Raw genomic sequence first — 19818 nt, forward strand, 5'->3', positions numbered from 1 at the left:
ATTTTGGTAATTGCTGCAATATTTCAAATTTTTCATTATTATTATATTTGTTAAGGTGATCTGTGATCAGTGATCTTTGATTGAAATTGTTTTGAGTTACCACAAACTGTGCTCATATGAGATGGCTAACTTAATAAATGTTGTGTATGTTCTGACTGCCCCACTGACCAGCTCTTCCCTGTCTCTCTCCCTCCTCAGGCCTCCCTATTCCCTGAGACACAACTATATTTAAATTAGGCCAGTTAATAATCCTTCAGTGGCCTCTAAGTGTTCAAATGAAAGGAAGAGTCACACACCTCTCACTTTAAATCAAAAGCTAGAAATGATTAAATTTAGTGAGGAAGGCATGTCTAAAGCTGAGAGAGGCCATAAGTTAGGCCGCGTGTGTCAAACAGTTAGCCAAGTTGTGAATGCATAGGGAAAGTTCTTGAAGGAAATTAAAAGTGCTACTTCAGTGAACACACGAATGATAAGAAAGTAAGACAGCCTCATCGCTGATATGGAGAAAGTTTTAGTGATCTGGTTAGATCACACCAGCCAGGACACTTCCTTAAATTAAAGCCTAATGCAGAGCAAGGCCCTAACTCTCTTCAATTCTGTGAGGGAGGGACATAAGAAAAGTTTGAAGCGAGCAGAGGTTGGTTCATGAGTTTTAAGGAAAAAAGCCATCTCCATGATGTTAAAGTGCAAGGTGAAGCAGCAAGTGATGATGTAGAAGCTGCAGCAAGTTATCCAGAGATCTAGGTAAGATAATTCATGAAGGTAGCTACCATAAACAACAGATTTTCAATGTAGAGGAAACAGCCTTCTACTGGAAGAAGATGCCAGAAGACTTTTATAGCTAGGGAGAAGTCGATGCCTGGCTTTAAAGCTTCAAAGGACAGGCTGACTCTCTTGTTAGTGATTAAGGTAGCTGGTGACTTAAGATGAAGCCAATGCTCTTTTACCATTCTACAAATCCTAGGGCCCTTAAATATTTTGCTAAATCTACTTTGCCTGTGCTCTATCAATGGAATTATAAAGACTGGCTGTCAGTACATTTCTTTACAACATGGTTTACTAAGTATTTTAAGCCCACTGTTGAGACTTACTGCTCAGAAAAAAAAAGAACTTTCCAAATATTACTGCTCATTGATAATGAACTTGGTCACCCAAGAACTCTGATGGAAATGTACAATAAGATGAATGTTGTTTTCATACCTGCAAACACAACATCCATTCTGCAGCCCATAGATCAAGGAGTAATTTCAACTTTCAAGTCTTATTATTGAATAAATACATTTTTGTAAGGCTGTAGCTGCCTTAAGTAGCAAGTCCTCTGGTGGATCTGAGCAAAGTACAGTGAAAACATCCTGAAAAGGATTCACCCTTCTAGATGCCATGAAGAACATTTGTGGTTCATGGCAAGAGGTCAAAATATCAACATGAATAGGAGTTTGGAAGAAGTTGATTCCAACCCTCATGGATGACTTTCGAGGGGTTCGAGACTTCAGTGGAGGAAGTAATTGCAGATGTGGTGGAAATAGCAAGAGAACTAGAATTCGAAGTGATGCCCAAAGATGTGACTGAATTGCTACAATCTCATGATAAAACTTTAACAGATGAGGAGTTGCTTCTTACGGATGAGTAAAGTGTTTTCTTGAGATGAAATCTACTCCTGGTAAAGACTGTGAAGATAGCTGAAATGACAATAAATGATTTAGAATATTACATAAACTTAGTTGATAAAGCAATGACAAGGTTTGAAACAATAGACTCCAGGTTTGAAAGAAGTTCTGCCGTGGGTAAAATGCTATCAAACAGCATTACATGCTACAGAGAAATCATCTGTGAAAGGAAGATTTAATTGATGTGGCAAACTTTTTTGTTGTCTTATTTTAAGAAATTGCCACAGGTCCCCAACCTTCAGCAACCACCACTCTGATTAGTCAGCAGCCATCAACATCAAGGCAAGACCCTCCACCAACAAAAAGATTATGACTTGCTGAATGCTCAGATGATGGTTAGAATTTTTTAGCAATAAAGTATTTTTAAATTAAGGTATAATGCTATTGCACACTTAATAGACCACAGTATAGTGTAAACATACATTTTATATGCACTGGGAAACCAAAAGATTCATGTGACTCTCTTTATTGTAATATCCACTTTATTGCCATGGTCTGGAACCAAACCTGCAACCTCTCCAAGGCATGCCTATAAGAGTATTTGAGACCCTACAAGATTAATTCTACATGCTAATATTTAGGGAGGAAAAAGTACTGTTTTCACTATGCAAGCTGAAAAGGGCTTTAGTAGCATACACAAACTTTAATTTCATGAGCAACATGAGCAAATCTAGGGTCTTTCTTACTTTCTTCTTGTTGGAGAGTCATTCTAAGGGCAAATTCATTAAAACTGGAAAGTGCTATATATATTTTTTAATATTTATTTATTTATTTTATTATTTATTTTGGTTGCACTGGGTCTTAGTTGCAGTCTCCTTAGTTGTGGCATGCAAACTCTTAATTGCAGCATGCATGTGGGATCTAGTTCCCTGACCAGGGATCAAACCTGGGCCCCCTGCATTGGGAGCATGGAGTCTTAACCACTGCGCCACCAGGGAAGCCCAAATGACAAATCTTATATTCAAGTTTGTACCGACTTACTTGCCATTATAAAAATTACCCTTCTATGAATTTTAGAAGTAAATTTCTTAAGAATCTCAGCTGCATAAAAATTTTACTACATTATTCAAAACTTTGCCTATAATCCTCTTTAAGGTTATGACATAAAAAGATGTTCCTCTGAAAACTAAAGTCAATTTTCATTTCAATTTTCTCCATTACATTTTTTTCATAAGTATAAAATGTTTTCTCTTTACAAGAATATTTGGGGGCTTCCCTGGTGGCGCAGTGGTTGAGAGTCCGCCTGCCGATGCAGGGGAGGCGGGTTCGTGCCCCGGTCTGGGAGGATCCCACATGCCGCGGAGCGGCTGGGCCCGTGAGCCATGGCCGCTGGGCCTGTGCGTCCGGAGCCTGTGCTCCGCAACGGGAGAGGCCACAACAGTGAGAGGCCCACATACCACAAAAAAAAAAAAAAAAAAAAAAAAAAAAAAAAAAAAAAGAATATTTGGAAAGCCTGGACTGTAAACTAAGATTATTCATTATTTCTAGTTGAACACCTTCTAAACAGAAAACTCATCTCTCAGAGATAATCTGATGGACTTTAGACAGAGTCTAAGTGTTAGAAAACTCTTTCTTATATTGAACTGAGGCAAAAACCAGGGATCCTAACTCCCAGATCAGAGTTTTTTCATATAATTCAGCTTGAATAAGGTCTTTAGATATCCAGGTTACAATACAAAAAAAAAAAAAAAAATTCAAAACAAAATGCAAATGATTCCTAGTAGATCCTATAGAAATGATGGCAATATTTACTTTTAAAAGCATTGATTTCATTGCAGTAGTCCTTTATAGAATTATTTTAAATAATAAAAAAAACTGTGTTGGCTACACTCCATTTACTCTAACAATTTGCATTAGGTAGAGAAGAATAATATATTTAGGGGAGTCATCATTTGTTCACTCACAAATACTATGTGTTATAACTTACAATGAAAAGTGAGTCAAGAATGAAAACTTCCCCCCCCAAATTGATTTTGCACTAAGAATTACTTTTCGTTTAGCACCTTCAACAACCCATGAGAATAATTATTCCATTTTTATTGTAAGGTAATTATACACAAGATATACAAGCATACATAAGTTGAATAAGTTGTTTATTCAACTAGCTAGATATTCCTATCTTTTCATATCTTGCTTATAAATCCTTAATTGACTAGTCAGATAAGAAGAAACACGGTGGGCTGGGCTTCCCTGGTGGCGCAGTGGTTGAGAGCCGCCTGCCGATGCAGGGGACACGGGTTCGTGCCCCAGTCCGGGAAGTTCCCACATGCCGCGGAGCGGCTGGGCCCGTGAGCCGTAGCCGCTGAGCCTGCGCGTCCGGAGCCTGTGCTCCTCCTCAACGGCAGAGGCCACAACAGTGAGAGGCCCGCGTACCGCAAAAAAAAAAAAAAAGAAGAAGAAGAAGAAGAAATACGGATTTAGAGATACCTCAGTCTCAAGAGCCAGGTCCTTATTGGCCTTACCATTTTTGCAGACCATTAAGCCACTGAGCCCTTAGTGTCCTCATCTGCAAAATGGGAGTAATACTTACACAGCCTTATGGTGCTTGCATAAAATAATGTTGATCAAGGAAGTAATACTATGTCAAGCACACACTAGGTACATAATAAATGTTAATTCCTTCCCCCCACTCCAGATGGCGCAAAATAAGGAATTTTTAAAGGTACTATTAAGGATAGGGAGCATTTATCCATTAGACACGAAAATGAGAACTACAAAATTAGATCTACTGGTATCAATGTGAAAACTCTTTAAAAAATGCCTACATAGTGCAGTGTATACCAATTTATGGTTAAATATAATTTTCTAAATATGCCATCACTTTGAAAACAATTTTTCTCATTTTTTCAATAATTTCTAAGCACATACCCTGCCAGTAACTGCAAAGAAACCACAACCCATCGTGAACCAAGTGTCACACCCTGCCAAGTAATGCCAAATCAACAATGGTACAACAAAAATTTACTCTTTACACTGCGTGAATTTAAATCTATTCTATTTGAGAGTGATACGGAGTGAAAACCTCCTCTTACCTCCGTTCCCCCTTTAAAATAAGATGCTTAGTGTCTGGGAAGGGCTTAAGGTGCAAAGTAAAGAATGTAAAGGGAAGGAATGAAACAACTTCATGAGTACATTCGTGTCAAGGGAAAGTTGACTCCTCCCTAACCCTGAAATACAGCTACTACAGCCACAAGGAAATACAATGGCATGTTATCGGCCATTTTCCGCATTTGGCCCGTCTACCCCTGTGCTAAAAAATTAGACCGGAGCGCACGAATTTCCCCTTTCTCCATAACCCACAGCTAAAGGTAGAACATGCCAGCAGGCTGCAGACACCCACTCGGGTGGCTGAGCTCCCGAGACTCGGTTTCACATCCCGAGACTCAGTTTCACAGCCAGCACCCACCCAAGTCTTACGACCCTCCCCACCCACGACAATCCTAGCCCGCCCGCCTCGCCCCAAGATTCGCACATGCGTACACCCAATTAGGAGAAGTTAGAGCGCTCCCCGACTCGCCTAGTCCCCACGCCCAGCTGCCACGCAGCCAGTCCTCCTGCCCTTCTTGGGGCCGCTAGCTTCACTATTCTGTAATACGCATGTGCAAACGGTGACTCCGGGCCACCCTTTAGCCGGCCGGGGCGGGACAGCAGGCGGAACCAAGTTTCTTGCGCACGCTCCAGACATGCGCAGTGCAGCGGCTGAGGCGCCAGCTGTCGATTTGGAAGTTCCGGGGAGGCAGCGCATGCGCGAGTTTACGCGTTACCGGCGAAGAGGGGAGCCTGACGACTCGGAAATTTGAATACCACAGTAGCATGGAGTGTGACCTCATGGAGACTGACATCTTGGAGTCGTTGGAAGATCTCGGGTAAGACTGCCTGGGCACGGGTCTCTCAAACCCCACGCTGCCGGCGCCCCGGGAACTCCTCCTCAGCCCCAGTCAGAGACACCTGCCTCTTCACGCCGCACCCCGTGGCTCCTGACTGTCGCCTCCCTGTAGCTCCGGGACCCCAATGCCACGTCCACTGCCTGCCCTGCCGGGTCGGGGCCCTCCAACTGCGACACCCGAGGCCTCCCCTGTGCTTCCTGCAGCCGAGTTACCCGCAGCGTTTGTCAGTCATGCGTGTCATTGTCTGGGTTTTGGTTCTCGCCACCACGCTCCCCGAGCTCCTCTCCTTGCGCCTCATTCTCCTGCTCTCCTCCCTCACTCTGGAGGTTGCCAAAGTTGATTCTCTGTTTCCCTACTTGTTCTCCAAACTTCCTGCTCCTGTTTTGAGCCCCTACTCCTACCCCACCCCCATACCCTCAAAAAAATCTGCTTTGCCCAGTCATGTATGCGTGTGCCCAGGCTGCCCTCAGCCACAAGTCCGTGCGCTGCATACGTTCCGCCCGCTAGCTCACTTGTGCACTTAACCTGTCACCACCTTCCTGGGAACCACTGGCAGTTTCCCTTGACTCTGACACTCCTTCACTGAACCACCGTTAGCCCTTACCCTTAGGGGCATCTTCACCCACCAAGTCCCTGCATATTTGTTGTGCATTTTGCCTCTCCTCGTGACAGTTAACCATAATTTATCTGTATCTAGAAGCTGGAAATAGGGATTCTTATCTCACTGGGTCACCCAGATCAGTGTACTCTGTTAAAACTTGAGAACTTAGAATTTCGTGGGCTAAATGTGGTTCCAGAAAGAAACTGTATGATTAAATATTTGCCTACAGGTACGGTATCAAAAAAAAGAAAGAAAGAAAAAAGAAAAACAGATTTAGGTAACCATATTTACAAAGTAACAAGTCCCTTATCAAAACCTTCCCCGAGGTTTTTCCACGCCATGGAAACCTTTGGGGGAAATCTTTCTTCTTCAGGAAAGGATACCTTGGGTTCCCCAAATCTGCCCGTTTAAGTAACTTGTCCTGGAACAGATTTTTATGAAAGGAAATGGTAGTGCTTGTCATCTTTTTTTGTCAACATGAATTATTATTGTTCTTTTCTTTGGAACTTGGTCTGAATTGTCATGACTATTCTGGATTTTAGGCGGCTTATTTCTTTGATGAGAGCCTAAGTAAAAGTCACATTCAGCAAAAAGGCGTCTTTTTGGTGGACCTCTCAGACTAAACTGCTAAATTTCACACATGAAACCATTCAGTAAACATTTTTGATGAACACTTGTTCTGTTGACAGTGTTGATCTGAGCGCTTAAGGGTACAGAGTGAGGTAGAAGAGAAGTTCACACTGTGAAAATGTGCTGTAAGGAGAACTGAGGAGGGCCAGGAAAAGGAGAGGAAATGGGGAAGGAAAACTGGGAAAGGAAACAAGTCCTAAGCTTCCTAGAAGAAGTGACACTTAAGATTAATCTTGAAGGAGGAGTAGAGAGAGGATGGAGGTAAACTGCATTTAAATGTAGTCATTCTGCACGGATAGAGGTCCCTTAACAGCTGGTGATGTATGCCATTTCTTCCCATTGTTCTTTTATCCTGTTAACTATGTTTTTTTTCTTTGGGGTCCTATAAAAGTCATTGTTACTATAATAACTCTAGTTAAATAAATCATGGAGATAGGTTGTAATGTAAACCATGGATAGTCTGAAAACTTGACTATACATTTTAACCCATAACTGCCTAGTTTGGTGGCTTTCAGTCATTAAAATTTAGCCTTAATTGAATGACGTGTACTTCTCAAGGATTTACTGTGAAATATTAGAAATAAATGACCATTTATTTTTAACCTGGTACACAGTAGGAATTCAGTAATTACTTGTAGAATATATTAATAAAGTTTAAATATGTAACACAAGGAGAAATTTCTAGGCCTAGTTTTTTTTATTACACTGTCTAATAATATGTGGTTTTGAATCTAGATGCCAGGCTATATATAATCTCATTTTTTGTGTGAGATTTCTTCTGTCCCATTAAATATATAAACATAATTATATTTTAGAAGGATTGACTGTTATCATTTCTCTAACATCTCTATATCTCTAAATATCGAATTATCTTGAGCATATAATGTATCATATTTAATAAGTGCTTTTATCAATTTTACATTTAAAAGAAGATAAAATAACCTTCTGAAGAATATGTATTTTAAAATTACCTTAAGAATGATAAAATCTTTAATTCTAGCTACTTTCTAAATTGAGGTTCATTGTTACTATTGTCTTTTATGAATGTTTGAACATTTAATAATTTTTAAAAATTGCATTTGAATCACTTACAAAGAATTGGGATTCAGTTGCACCAGTTCACCCAAACATCAACTCCCAGCAATTATTAAATTAATCTTCACATTTCTCTGGTACTAGTAAGTCTTAACTAATCTTAACTATCATTAAATATAGAAGGAGGAAATAAATGAATAATTGGAAAGCTTTTGCTTTTAAAGAAAATCATTAAAAACCAAATCTAATTAATTTCTGGAAAAATTTCTAGAAAATATAACCTAAGTTTTATTTCTGAAATAGTAAACTATAGTATAACTAGTTATCACTTATAATCTAGTTTTAATACTAATTCAATTAAAGTAAGAAAGTAAACCTTTGTACAATAAGAGCTCTCAGTAAATGTACAGAGGTTGACATAATTTAGTACATGTGATTCTATTCAATATTCACATATTTTGAGGGGATTAGCTTGTTTTTTCTAATGGTTTAGTTAATTTATATTTGCAAGTTTAGAGACTGCTCACTGTAATTTATCTTTGTTAAACCATTGCTTAATTATACAAATAAAAATGTAAATACATTTTAATGTATTAGATGTGATTTTATATTCTTCTGAAGTATAATCTCTTACCAGTTACAAGGATCCATTGTTAGAAGATGTAATGTATTAGATGTGATTTTATATTCTTCTGAAGTATAATTTCTTACTCACCAGTTACAAGGGTCCATTGTTAGAAGATGGCGCTCTGTCTCAGGCAGTCTCTGCTGGAGCCAGTTCCCCTGAGTTTACCAAACTCTGTGCTTGGTTGGTGTCTGAATTAAGAGTGCTCTGTAAACTAGACGAAAATGTGCAAGCAACTAACAGTAAGTAAACATTCAGTTTTAGGTGCAAAATGTAAAAATAAAGTTTGTATTGTCAAGTGAACATTATCAGTATTACAGCTGAAATTTCAAGTTCTTTGTAAATTTAAAAAAAATTTTGTGAAGAAACCAAATGCTTTTTTCTCCTCCATTGTTTTTAGAGATAAGGTGATTCTGAAGTTGAAAAACTGGAATGTAGTCATACAACTGTTAAAAATTTGTGGAAGTTGAAAAGACCCTATTACTGAGACACAGAAAAATGGAGACAAGTATATATGAACTTTTCATTCTTTGTAAAAAGTTGTGAGATCTTAAATTGGTAACTAGAACTAGAAATTGGGGCTTTTTTCTCTGAGGACTACCAAATTCCAGTACATATAGCATGTAAAGTAAATGCATTCTAATTCTGTTATACATAGGGAGAAAGAATACTTTATTAAGAAGCTTTCCGTGTCATAGGAATGTATCACTAGATGCATCAAAACTAGATCCAGCACCATGAGATTTATGGTGCTGAGAGCTGTTTTACATTTGCCAATTTTGTTAACTGCTTTAGCACTAGTTTTGATGCTGCGAAAGAGGCAAAAGCTTGGAATCTGATACTCCACAACCTGGTTGCCTCCCATCATAGGTAAACCCATAACAGGAGATAAAGAAAAATGCCTACCTGCTAATCCACCCTTATGGAGAACTATACACATAATCCCATTTTTTCCCCCACAGAATCCCATTTCGAAGAGCTCACTCTTGCATATTTAGTATATTTAATGTGTATACATCAGTGGCATCCAATTCTAATTATTAAGGAGAGTATAGTGTAACAGTAGTAGCAGCAGCTTACACTTACTGAGCACTAGCCATATTCTAAGCACTTTACTAGTGTTAACTCATTTAAACCTCAGGGCAGCCCTACCAGGCAGCTTTTATTACTCTTTTATACATTAAAACAAGGAAGCACAAAGGTTAAGTACATTGCCTGAGGTCACACAACCAGTAAGTGCTTCAGTCCCCAGCAGTCAAGTTTGGGAGCCAGTGTTCTTCACGCTGCCTCTTGACCTAACATTTCAGAGACTGTAGGTGCCCTTGAAAACACCTGTACGGTGTTAACTGTTTATAACCAGGAGCCCTGTTGTTCAAATGAAAACATCTTATAGAAGTCAATATAAAACAGGTAAAAAGTATGGCTGTTTTAGTTGACGTTGAGAGGGACTACTTTGAGCACAGCTGTCTCCTCCCCGGCTGCCTCTAACGGAGTTCTTTGGAACTGAAGTTCACGGAACACAGTTTGCAAAACATTGATAATACATTCTTCCCATTTTATAGGTGAGAAAATGGACTCAAATCAAGTGACTCTCAAAGTTTGTTAGTTAAATTTTACCCCTTTGTAATACTGGTTAGAGAACTATCAAAATAGTAAAGAAGAACAAGCATTGTTTTTCCTTGGTTCACCCAGTAAACGCTATACTTGACACGTTATGAGAAAACAGAAACACGAATCATGTTCACCATCTTCAAATATAGTCTAACTGGGAATTTTAGGCACAACTGAAACAACTGGAGATTACAACAGTAGTTAAATACTTCACTTTGTGGTTCACAGGGGAAGGAAATCAGTGAGTGTAGCAGGCCCTGGGGAAGGTTTCATCAAGGAGCAAGACCACTGGGCTTTGATGGATAGGTGAGGTTTGATAGAGGAGGAGAAAGTAGAGGGCATATCAATCACCAGGAGTCAGTTAAGTGAAGACACACAAGTAGAAATGAGACTGACCATTCCTGGGACAGTGAGGAGACCGGCCCGGTACAAATAGAGGGAATGTTTGTGGAGGTTGTAGGTAACTACTATATACATGTAGTAGGAACTACTCCTAACAATATACTGGGAAGGGCAAGCAGAGAGGCTATGAGGAATCTTTAAAGGCAAACAGAAAAAATTAGATTGGATGAGGTAGAAATTAGGAAGCCATTAAAGGTTCTCAAACAAGGCAATAACCTAATGAAAACTGTTTAAGAAAGCAAATTGGCAGTGGTGTGAGAAAGGATGAGTTAGAAGAGACAGGAACTTGTATTAGGAAAATGCTATTAAAATTTTCAATTTATATATAATTACTATGCCAATGGGGAAAACAATAATTTTTATTAAATAAGATTATTTTAATTCTTAAAAGGCCCAAGTGAAGCTGAAGAATTCCAGCTTGAGGTGAGTGGGCTACTAGGGGAGATGAACTGTCCATATCTTTCACTGACATCTGGGGATGTGACCAAGCGCCTTCTCATTCAGAAGAACTGCCTCCTTTTGCTCAGTAAGTTCATGGCTACTAGAATGTAGTCATTATTTTTTATTTATGTTTTCCATGGCTAATAAATGGGTGTAAAGAAAACTTTGTTAAGTTTCTAACTAAGAAGCTAATGATGGGTCCATGCGCTGGTAGCAGTGTCGTTTTGTAATTGCTACTCATTTATGGTTTAAATTTGGTGTGGTGCTCAGCCTGCTGTGCTTCACCTAACATGACCAAAGGTAGTGCTGGAGAGTTATGCAAGTGTGTGATCACCACACCTCAGTGTTCTATACTAGAAACACATTTTAAAATAAACTAGGAAGATATTGTGGGAATAATGAAGGTTTTTTAAATTAATTTATTGAGGACAGTAACCATTCTAGGTGCAGTAAATGGTAAATGTAATTATTTAAAGTATTTTGTTGATATTTCTTTGTGGCTGGGTAATTGGGGATTTTGGTTTTGTTTGTAAAGATGTCAAATTACAATGTAAACATTTCTGGAATACTATTTGGATTGTTCCTGTACTTACTGATCATTCTGGGAAGTAAATTTTTATGAAAAATTCTCTCCTTCCATGTTTTTTAAATATACTAACTACTATTTCTCTCTTCACCCTGAGAAACAATAAGTAGACTCACAGATTTTATTGCCTTATATAAACTCTCCAATAAACACCACCAGTAATGTTAGACTCAGAATTTTTGTAGCATTCTGAGACACACTTAGAGTAAACTTTGGTTAACTGATACAACTGAACTTTGGCTTCTGAAAAATGATGCAACTCCAATTTTGAAGGTTCAGTCAAAAAAAAAAAAAAAGTGTATTCACAGCCATTATACTTAGGAACTAAGGTATTCCAAAATCACTTTCTTAATTTCCCCTTTGTCAAATGATTGTTACTGGGTGGGTATGGGGGCAGGGAATAGACACGTAATGTTAGATATTGCTTTAGATATTGATATTGCTGCATATAGTTCTTATGCACGCATTCATTGTCCTTCAAATTGTATAATTTCAATAACTGGCTCAGCCACAGTATACTCACTGAATCTTCCTTTGTAACACTGCTTTTCCCTTCCAATACCTGATATTTGGCACTTAGAATATGTTATCTTACATAGGAAGACAACAGCTGTGTGGAAAGCTCAGTAATGACCCTGAATAGGTAATTCTTCCAAAGAGCTCAGTTTGGTCTTTTTGGTACTGATACTTATAAAAACCACTTGGAATATAAATATTTATAAAAATGCCTTTAACTCTTTCCTGTTTCTTAAGCGAGTGTCCTGAACATTATTATTTTGGACTCAGGGTCATAATTATATTTTAATGTGCTATCACCCCTCAAAAGCTTTTCAAGAATATACAACTATTTGCTCCTCAACTACATGACTAAATCAACAAAAGGTTACTCTGCTCTTCGAATTCTTTGTACATACATACACACTGCTCCCTTCCTCCTCTTTCTTTGCTTCTGCTCTTTCCCCTTTTGAAAATATTCCCTAGTTTGTATTCTCTCTCATGCTAGTATGCATTTATGTACATATACTCATTCTCTTTTCGCGCTGTATAAATATTTCTCATCTTTCCAAGCATCAGTTGTCACATCTCGATGCTATAATTTTACTTGCTTCTTCCAGCACCCTTACCTTACTGATTTCAATCTTTTAATACATTGCATTCTGAGGCGGAAGATAAACCAACCTCATTAGAATTGTTAGTAAAATAGAATAGTCTATTCTCTAATAGTCTGTAGTGGCTGAAAAACTCTCATGTATCAGGTTAAGAACTGTTGTGGCTGTTCATTGGCCTTTGTGGTTGTTAGGATATTTCCCTTAGGTATAATTAGTCAGATATCTTTGATGCATATATTCTTTATTCCTAACTAGATTGTCTGTAGAGATCTTTTTTGTTTGTTATGCATAATACCTACAGTGCCTTTCCTGGTACTTTGAACACATCAGTTACAGTTAATGTTTTTCAATGGTAATTGTGTTGGTAAACTAATTTTGTGAATGCCTGAGCTATGTTGTCCCAAATTTAGAGACCAATTTATTAAATCATATAATATATGAGTTTCTAGAACAAGGGTTGGCAAACTTTTTCTTAAATGGCCAGATAGTAAATATTTTCAGCTTCGTGGGCCATAAGGTCTCTGTCACAGCTACGTAACCCTGCTGTTGTAGCATGTAAGCGGCCGTAGATGATATGTAATTGAATCAGAGTGTGGCAGTGTTCCAATAAAACCTTATTTGCAAAAACAGTTGATTATTTTCATGACCTTGGGGTTTTACTGTTTCGATCTTTTAACTCATACAGTTTGCTATATGGAACATGTTAAGATTTTATCAAACCCATTTAGAATACCTTTCCAGAAACTTAGCTGTGTTTATTCTAGAATAGGATTTGGCAGCTTTTCAGAAATGATCTGCCAAAATTATGATCCGTGTACTTCTCACATTACACCTTGGGTGTAGGAAATGAGATATTCAAGCTGATCGTTCTTTTATACTTATAATAGGGCTTAAGAGCCCAGAAAATGTCTTTTTCCAAAACTATCTTCCTAACATTGTCAGAAGGTTCTCACTTTGTCACATAACCTGAAATCCTGAGATCCAAATGATTATTAAACATCTTTTATAACAAGTTAAATGTCCTTGGGAAGGTTAAAGTAATAAGATTGAATATTTATACCTTCAACTGAATTACTTGAAGCAGATTGCTGCCCTCATAATACCTGCCTGAAATCAACACACAAGGGGATGATATTGATACGAAAGGACTCTGTCCAGAAATGATTAGAAAGTTTTGGTTTTTTTTTTTTTTCCCCAGGGGAGGGGGTGAGAATGAGGAACATAGGAGGAAAGGGAATATTGAGAAGAATATAGATGGAAGAGGGTTTTCTGTGAACAGCTGGAGGGTGACCTTAGGCTACTGGAGACCATGAAAAAGGAATGTTTGGAAATTTAGTCCTTTCCCCCTTCTCTTGTAAGTGAAGCTTTGACTACTTAAAAATGTTCTTTCACTCTGGTCTTAAACAGACTACCTGAGTTTTGGAAGGTAAGAGGGCAGGATAGTTGCATCACTGGTGTGTATCAGTTGTGAGAAGTTAAAAAAAAAAAATAATAATAATAATAACTTTTTAACTGTTGCTAAAAATTGGCCGCCTGCCACCCTTTGCAAATTTGTTAACAGATGCCAGCCCCTGTTCTGGAGGTTCCCTAATAGTGAAATGCAAGAATCCACATTTTAAGATGTGATCTACCTTGATCCTTTGATTTCAAAGAAGAATTGCTTGCTTTTAAATCAGGCTTTAAACATATATTGGTTAAATACTGAATTACAGAACCAGTTTATATGTTACGTCATTTGCAGGTAAAAATGGTTTTCCTTTCTTGTTTTTATCCATTCTTGCAGCTTTACAAGTTACATATCATTAGGTCTATAGAGTTGTGACTCCAGACTTACGACTATTAATTGTAGCTGTATCTCATTTTGAAATCTTATTTTGTTTACTTCAGCATACCTCATCTCAGAACTAGAAGCTGCCAGAATGCTCTGTGTGAATACTCTTCCAAAAAAAGCTCAAGAAGGAGGCGGTAGTGAGGTCTTTCAAGAGTTGAAAGGCATATGTATTGCTCTAGGAATGTCCAAACCTCCAGCCAATATAACTATGTTCCAATTCTTCAGCGGGATTGAAAAAAAAGTAAGACCTTTAGTACCAGATTGTAGTGTATTAAAGGCATAGTCCTACAGTTGTTTGAAATGAAACAAGTTAATTTCTCTTAATGGGAACCTAATGTGCACATTATTAAGTGATTGTTACTAAATAAGTTTTGGGTTTTAAGTCCTAGATACCTTCAAGAGAAATTGGTATTTTACTGTTTTTTTCTTAACATGTTAGCATGTTTCTTTTTCAAAAAGGAAACTTTGCACTTTGATTTATAAACTGAAATAAGCTAGAAATAATGTAAAAGAACTAGGACTTGTATCCGTTTAAAAGTTATTTTATCATTGAACTTTGATGCAATTAATTTTAAGGTCCTTATCATTAAATGTTACCACCATTCTCCCTATTGACTGGACAGAAAAGGATGTAAATGTTTTGGAATTTTAATCCAGTCACTTCGAGTCTTACGTGTTTCAACTGGCAAACTAGATATGTTGACTGCTAATATAATCTAGTATGTGAAAATAAGTCAGAATTGTTTTATACCACATGTTATCAACAGTTAAGAGTTTTTATATAATTGATTAGGAACAAGCAATTTTAATTAAAAATTAATGAACAGAAGAGAATGATATTTGTTATAGCAGAGTTATTCTCTGTATGCATATCTGCTGGACTCTAAGAATTGGTACATTTGCATTGTGGGGTAGATGGACGCCATGATGCACAAATTTGGCTGAACTCTACAGGGGAGCAGCAGTGTATCCATAGTCCATATTTTTCTGTGTGTTCATTCATTCATTCAACAAATACACATTGAATGCCCACTGTTGTCAGGCACTGTTCTAGGTACAGTGAAGGACTCATGCTTCCATAGACACGTGAGGAGTGGGTCAAGTGAGTGTCTTTATCGTGTGGGTCTTGTACATTTCAAAACATCCTCCACCTTTTCCTCTGTCAGGAATCTTCTTTTGATGGCAAGATATGATGGGAATTGGGAAGATGAGGAGGATGTGTTTTACTTTTAGATTTGTTTATTCATTCATTTATGTTTTTGTGTCAGTTAAAGGAAACATTAGCAAAAGTTCCACCTAATCATGTGGGAAAGCCTTTATTGAAGAAGCCAATGGGACCGGCCCACTGGGTGAGTAGTAATCATCCTGAGTAAACTTTGTAAGGAGCCATCTGCCTATCTCAGGATATTTATGTTTGTGTTTTTGAAGTTGTATTTTCTAATATGTAGTTTCCTAGGTGGACATCCTTAGAATCATTTTTGTTAATCTTAAGATTTATCCAAAATAATTTTATTTATGTAAGATGAGAAGCACTTCTTTCATAATTTGTAAATATTTCACACAGCTGATTAAATTGAAGTTCAGTATGATGCATGTTTCTAATTGCCAAATGGGTTGCCTTCAAGCCAAAAACTTCACTGGGCTGAGCTTCACACAGTGAATTATAGGAAAACTAAATGAGAATTTTGTACTTTACATATTCTTTATTATGTTTTGAGACAGCATTGTTATGCCTATCATTTCATTAGTTTATTATAACTTCTTATTCTATTCATTAAATAACCTAATTCATTTTGTGCTGAGTGCTGGGGGTTCAGTTGTTAATAAAACAGATACAGTTTCTGCCCTTTTGGAATAGGGGATCAAGCAGATTTAAATTCTAACTGGCCTTTTAATTTTGTTTCAGGAAAAGATAGAAGCAATTAACCAAGCCGTAGCCAATGAATATGAAGTTCGGAGAAAGCTGCTAATAAAACGTTTGGATGTCACTGTCCAGTCTTTTGGCTGGTCTGACAGAGCTAAGGTACACATTATATCACTTAAAAGAGCAGAGTATTTATAGACATGATCCTTAAACATTCGTAGCCCAGTTTAGATACAGTGGAGACTATAAGAGAAACACATAGGAGACACACATAGGAGTTTTACTTTAGTGAGTTACTGAGTAGCAATTCTTTCAGCCATTCAGCAATAATAAAAACATTTATTTTTCAATTTTTTAGTATTTTCCAACAAAGCTATATGTTATAAACCCTACTGGGAGTTCCCATTTATGAGAGAAAAGGAGAGAGTATCTGAAAATTACTAAAAATAATAAATTTTACAATTATTTGTTTACTGTACTTTAAGCTAGCGATTTAACTTGCTAATTAAATAAATTAATTAAATTAGAAATACTGGTTTTGGAGGACCAAATATTATGATCCATTTATAGAGAATTGGAGAATCTGGTAAGACTGTTTTATTTCAGCTTCAATAAGATAATCCAGGTAAAGGTTTTGGTCATTCAACAGGTATTTATTAAATATCTACTATTTTATCAGTAAGTGGTAATTAATTGGCACAATTGATTAATTTGACCTTCTTAGAACCCTGAAATGGAACTAATTCTTGAATTTATGTGGAGGTTGGTCCAAATATGTTAGTATTCGATGTTCCCTTAATAGTGCATTCATTTTTAAAAGTAGATTTTTCTCTGAATTTTAATTGACTGAGAAAATGTTTTTCTTTAGTTAAGTTCTCCAATTATCTTCCTAATACATGAGTTTCACCTAAAATCTTTAAACCATAGCATAGTCCTATTTAGCTGCTAAATTGATGGGGTAGATATTTATTGAGTTAACAGTATCTTAGTCTTGGAAAGGGTTTTTAGAGATCAGTCTTAACTCCCCTTATTTTGCAACTAAAAAAATGGAGAGCCAGGTACATGGAAGGTTTTGCCTAAGATCTCACAGTGAGTCAGTAGTAACATGAGGAATAAACTGTTCTCTTCTGGGACTGTTGAGGAAATACCAGTCCTTTCTTAAGTTGTCTTTGATAAAAACAATCATTTTACTCTCAGCATAATACATATACTTGAAAAACAAAAACCTGCAACTCTCAGCTAGAAAAGCATGTAATGATTGATGGGTGTGCATTGACCCAAGGCATTAACACTACAGTTCTGGGGTTTTGTTTGTTTGTTTGTTTTTTTAATAAATTTATTTATTTGTTTGTTTTTGGCTGTGTTGGGTCTTTGTTGCTGCGTGCGGGCTTTTCTCTAGTTGCGGCGAGCGGGGGCTACTCTTCGTTGCAGTGCATGGGCTTCTCATTGCAGTGGCTTCTCTTGTTGCAGAGCATGGGCTGTAGGCACGCGGGCTCGGGAGTTGTGGCTTGCGGGCTCTAGAGCGCAGGCTCAGGAGTTGTGGCGCACGGGCTTAGTTGCTCCGTGGCATGTGGGATCTTCCCAGACCAGGGCTCGAGCCCGTGTACCTTGCATTAGCAGGCGGATTCTTAACCACTGTGCCACCAGGAAAGCCCTAACTTGCTCTTTATATCCTTTGTTCATTCATCCTTTGTGGTCTTATGTTACACATGCATTAAATGTACTTCTACTAAATGGTTAAAGTAGACTCTTTTTCTTAATTATTATTTATAATAGAGGAAAGTATTACATGGGGATCACTTGTGCAAAAAATATGTATCATGTTAACATAATTAGTTCAAATTAGTCACAGGTAACTTTTTTTATCTCGTAGTAAGCAGATGAGAAAATTAAAAAAGCAAAATTGTTGAAATGGGTTTCCATTCTTATATTTAAATAGATAAAATGAAGGTGTTTGATCTGAGACCAATGGCATGGGGAACCTTTTTGTCCCACAGTCCTTTTAAAAGGGAAGCCCTTCTACCCCCATATCCCCCTCCCCCTATCATTCCTTGGGGATATGGGGGTAAAAGGGCTTTATCTCAGCTGTACTCTTAAGTTAGCTCTTCACTAGATAGGAGCAATGGTGAGTATGTAACTTCTGTCATCTGGAGCCTAATAAATATTATCATCAGACATTTTGGAAATCTTATTTAATATCAATGTTTCTATGTCATCTTGAAAATTGACATTTGTCTTTGAACACTTTCTTTCACAGAGTCAGACAGAAAAATTAGCGAAGGTTTACCAGCCAAAACGCTCAGTCTTATCTCCTAAAAGTACTATTTCTGTTGCCCACCTTTTGGCCGCAAGACAAGACTTGTCAAAGATTTTAAGGACAAGCAGTGGCTCTATAAGAGAAAAGACTGCCTGTGCCATCAATAAGGTGATTAGAGTACCTTTAATTTTCTTTCAAGTACATTTATTTCTGTTTATAAAATAAAGTAATTCAAAATTTTAAATGTCTTTCTTATCCCATAGGTGTTGATGGGCAGGGTTCCTGACAGAGGAGGTAGGCCCAATGAAATTGAACCTCCACCCCCGGAGATGCCACCATGGCAGAAAAGGCAGGATGGCACCCAGCAGCCAGCAGGAGGCCGCGGAGCAGGGAGAGGTGGTTATGAACATGCCTCATATGGAGGGCGAGGAGGTCACGAACAAGGAGGGGGCAGGGGCGGACGTGGTGGCTATGACCACGGTGGCCGAGGGGGAGGAAGAGGAAATAAGCATCAAGGAGGCTGGACAGACGGAGGGAGTGGAGGGGGCGGTGGCTACCAAGATGGTAGTTACCGAGATTCCGGTTTCCAGCCGGGTGGCTATCACGGAGGCCACAGTGGTGGCTACCAGGGTGGTGGTTATGGTGGCTTCCAAACATCTACATATACAGGAAGTGGATACCAGGGTGGTGGATATCAGCAGGACAGTAGATACCAAGATGGAGGGCATCATGGTGATCGAGGCAGTGGTCGCGGAGGGAGAGGTGGTCGCGGAGGCCGAGGTGGTGGACGCGCAGGCCAGGGAGGAGGTTGGGGAGGAAGAGGGAGCCAGAATTATCACCAGGGGGGACAGTTTGAACAGCACTTCCAGCATGGAGGTTATCAGTATAATCATTCTGGATTTGGACAGGGCAGACATTATACTAGTTGAGGCTACAGAACCTTACATTTTGCTAGAGCTCAAGTAATAGAAACTTAGTTTCAGAATCCTGAATCCAGCATTGATTTTGAGTTAATGTGAGACCACAGGTGACAGGCAGATTCCTGCTTGGCATAAGCATTTGTAGGTCTTCATACAATACTGTTCGTTTTGGGTTTTGTTTTATTTTTAATGGACTTACATAATGCTGTTTATTTGAGAAACACATACAGTATCTCTCCTTTGTATGAAGAATTTCTTAAAAGGTAATTAAAATTGCCTGTAATTGACCAGTAGACTAATTCCACAGTCAGAAGATGCATATTTTTCTGAACAAAATTACTTGAGTAAGTAG

The 19818-nt window shown here is 38.1% G+C and overlaps 1 protein-coding gene across 1 annotated transcript; it reads left to right on the forward strand.

Annotated features, from left to right (window-relative positions):
* Positions 1-5465: 5465 nt before the first annotated feature.
* On the forward strand, positions 5466-19475 carry FAM98A (family with sequence similarity 98 member A; the record flags this gene model as incomplete). The annotated part of the gene is made up of 8 exons (XM_079720788.1): positions 5466-5533; positions 8539-8687; positions 10850-10984; positions 14482-14666; positions 15694-15774; positions 16332-16448; positions 18547-18714; positions 18810-19475. The coding sequence occupies exons 1-8, from the start codon at positions 5481-5483 to the stop codon at positions 19473-19475; spliced, it is 1554 nt and encodes a 517-aa protein (XP_079576914.1). The 5' UTR covers positions 5466-5480.
* Positions 19476-19818: the final 343 nt, after the last annotated feature.

This window comes from Hyperoodon ampullatus, assembly GCF_949752795.1.
Source record: "Hyperoodon ampullatus genome assembly, chromosome: 15".
Lineage (NCBI taxonomy): Eukaryota > Metazoa > Chordata > Mammalia > Artiodactyla > Ziphiidae > Hyperoodon > Hyperoodon ampullatus.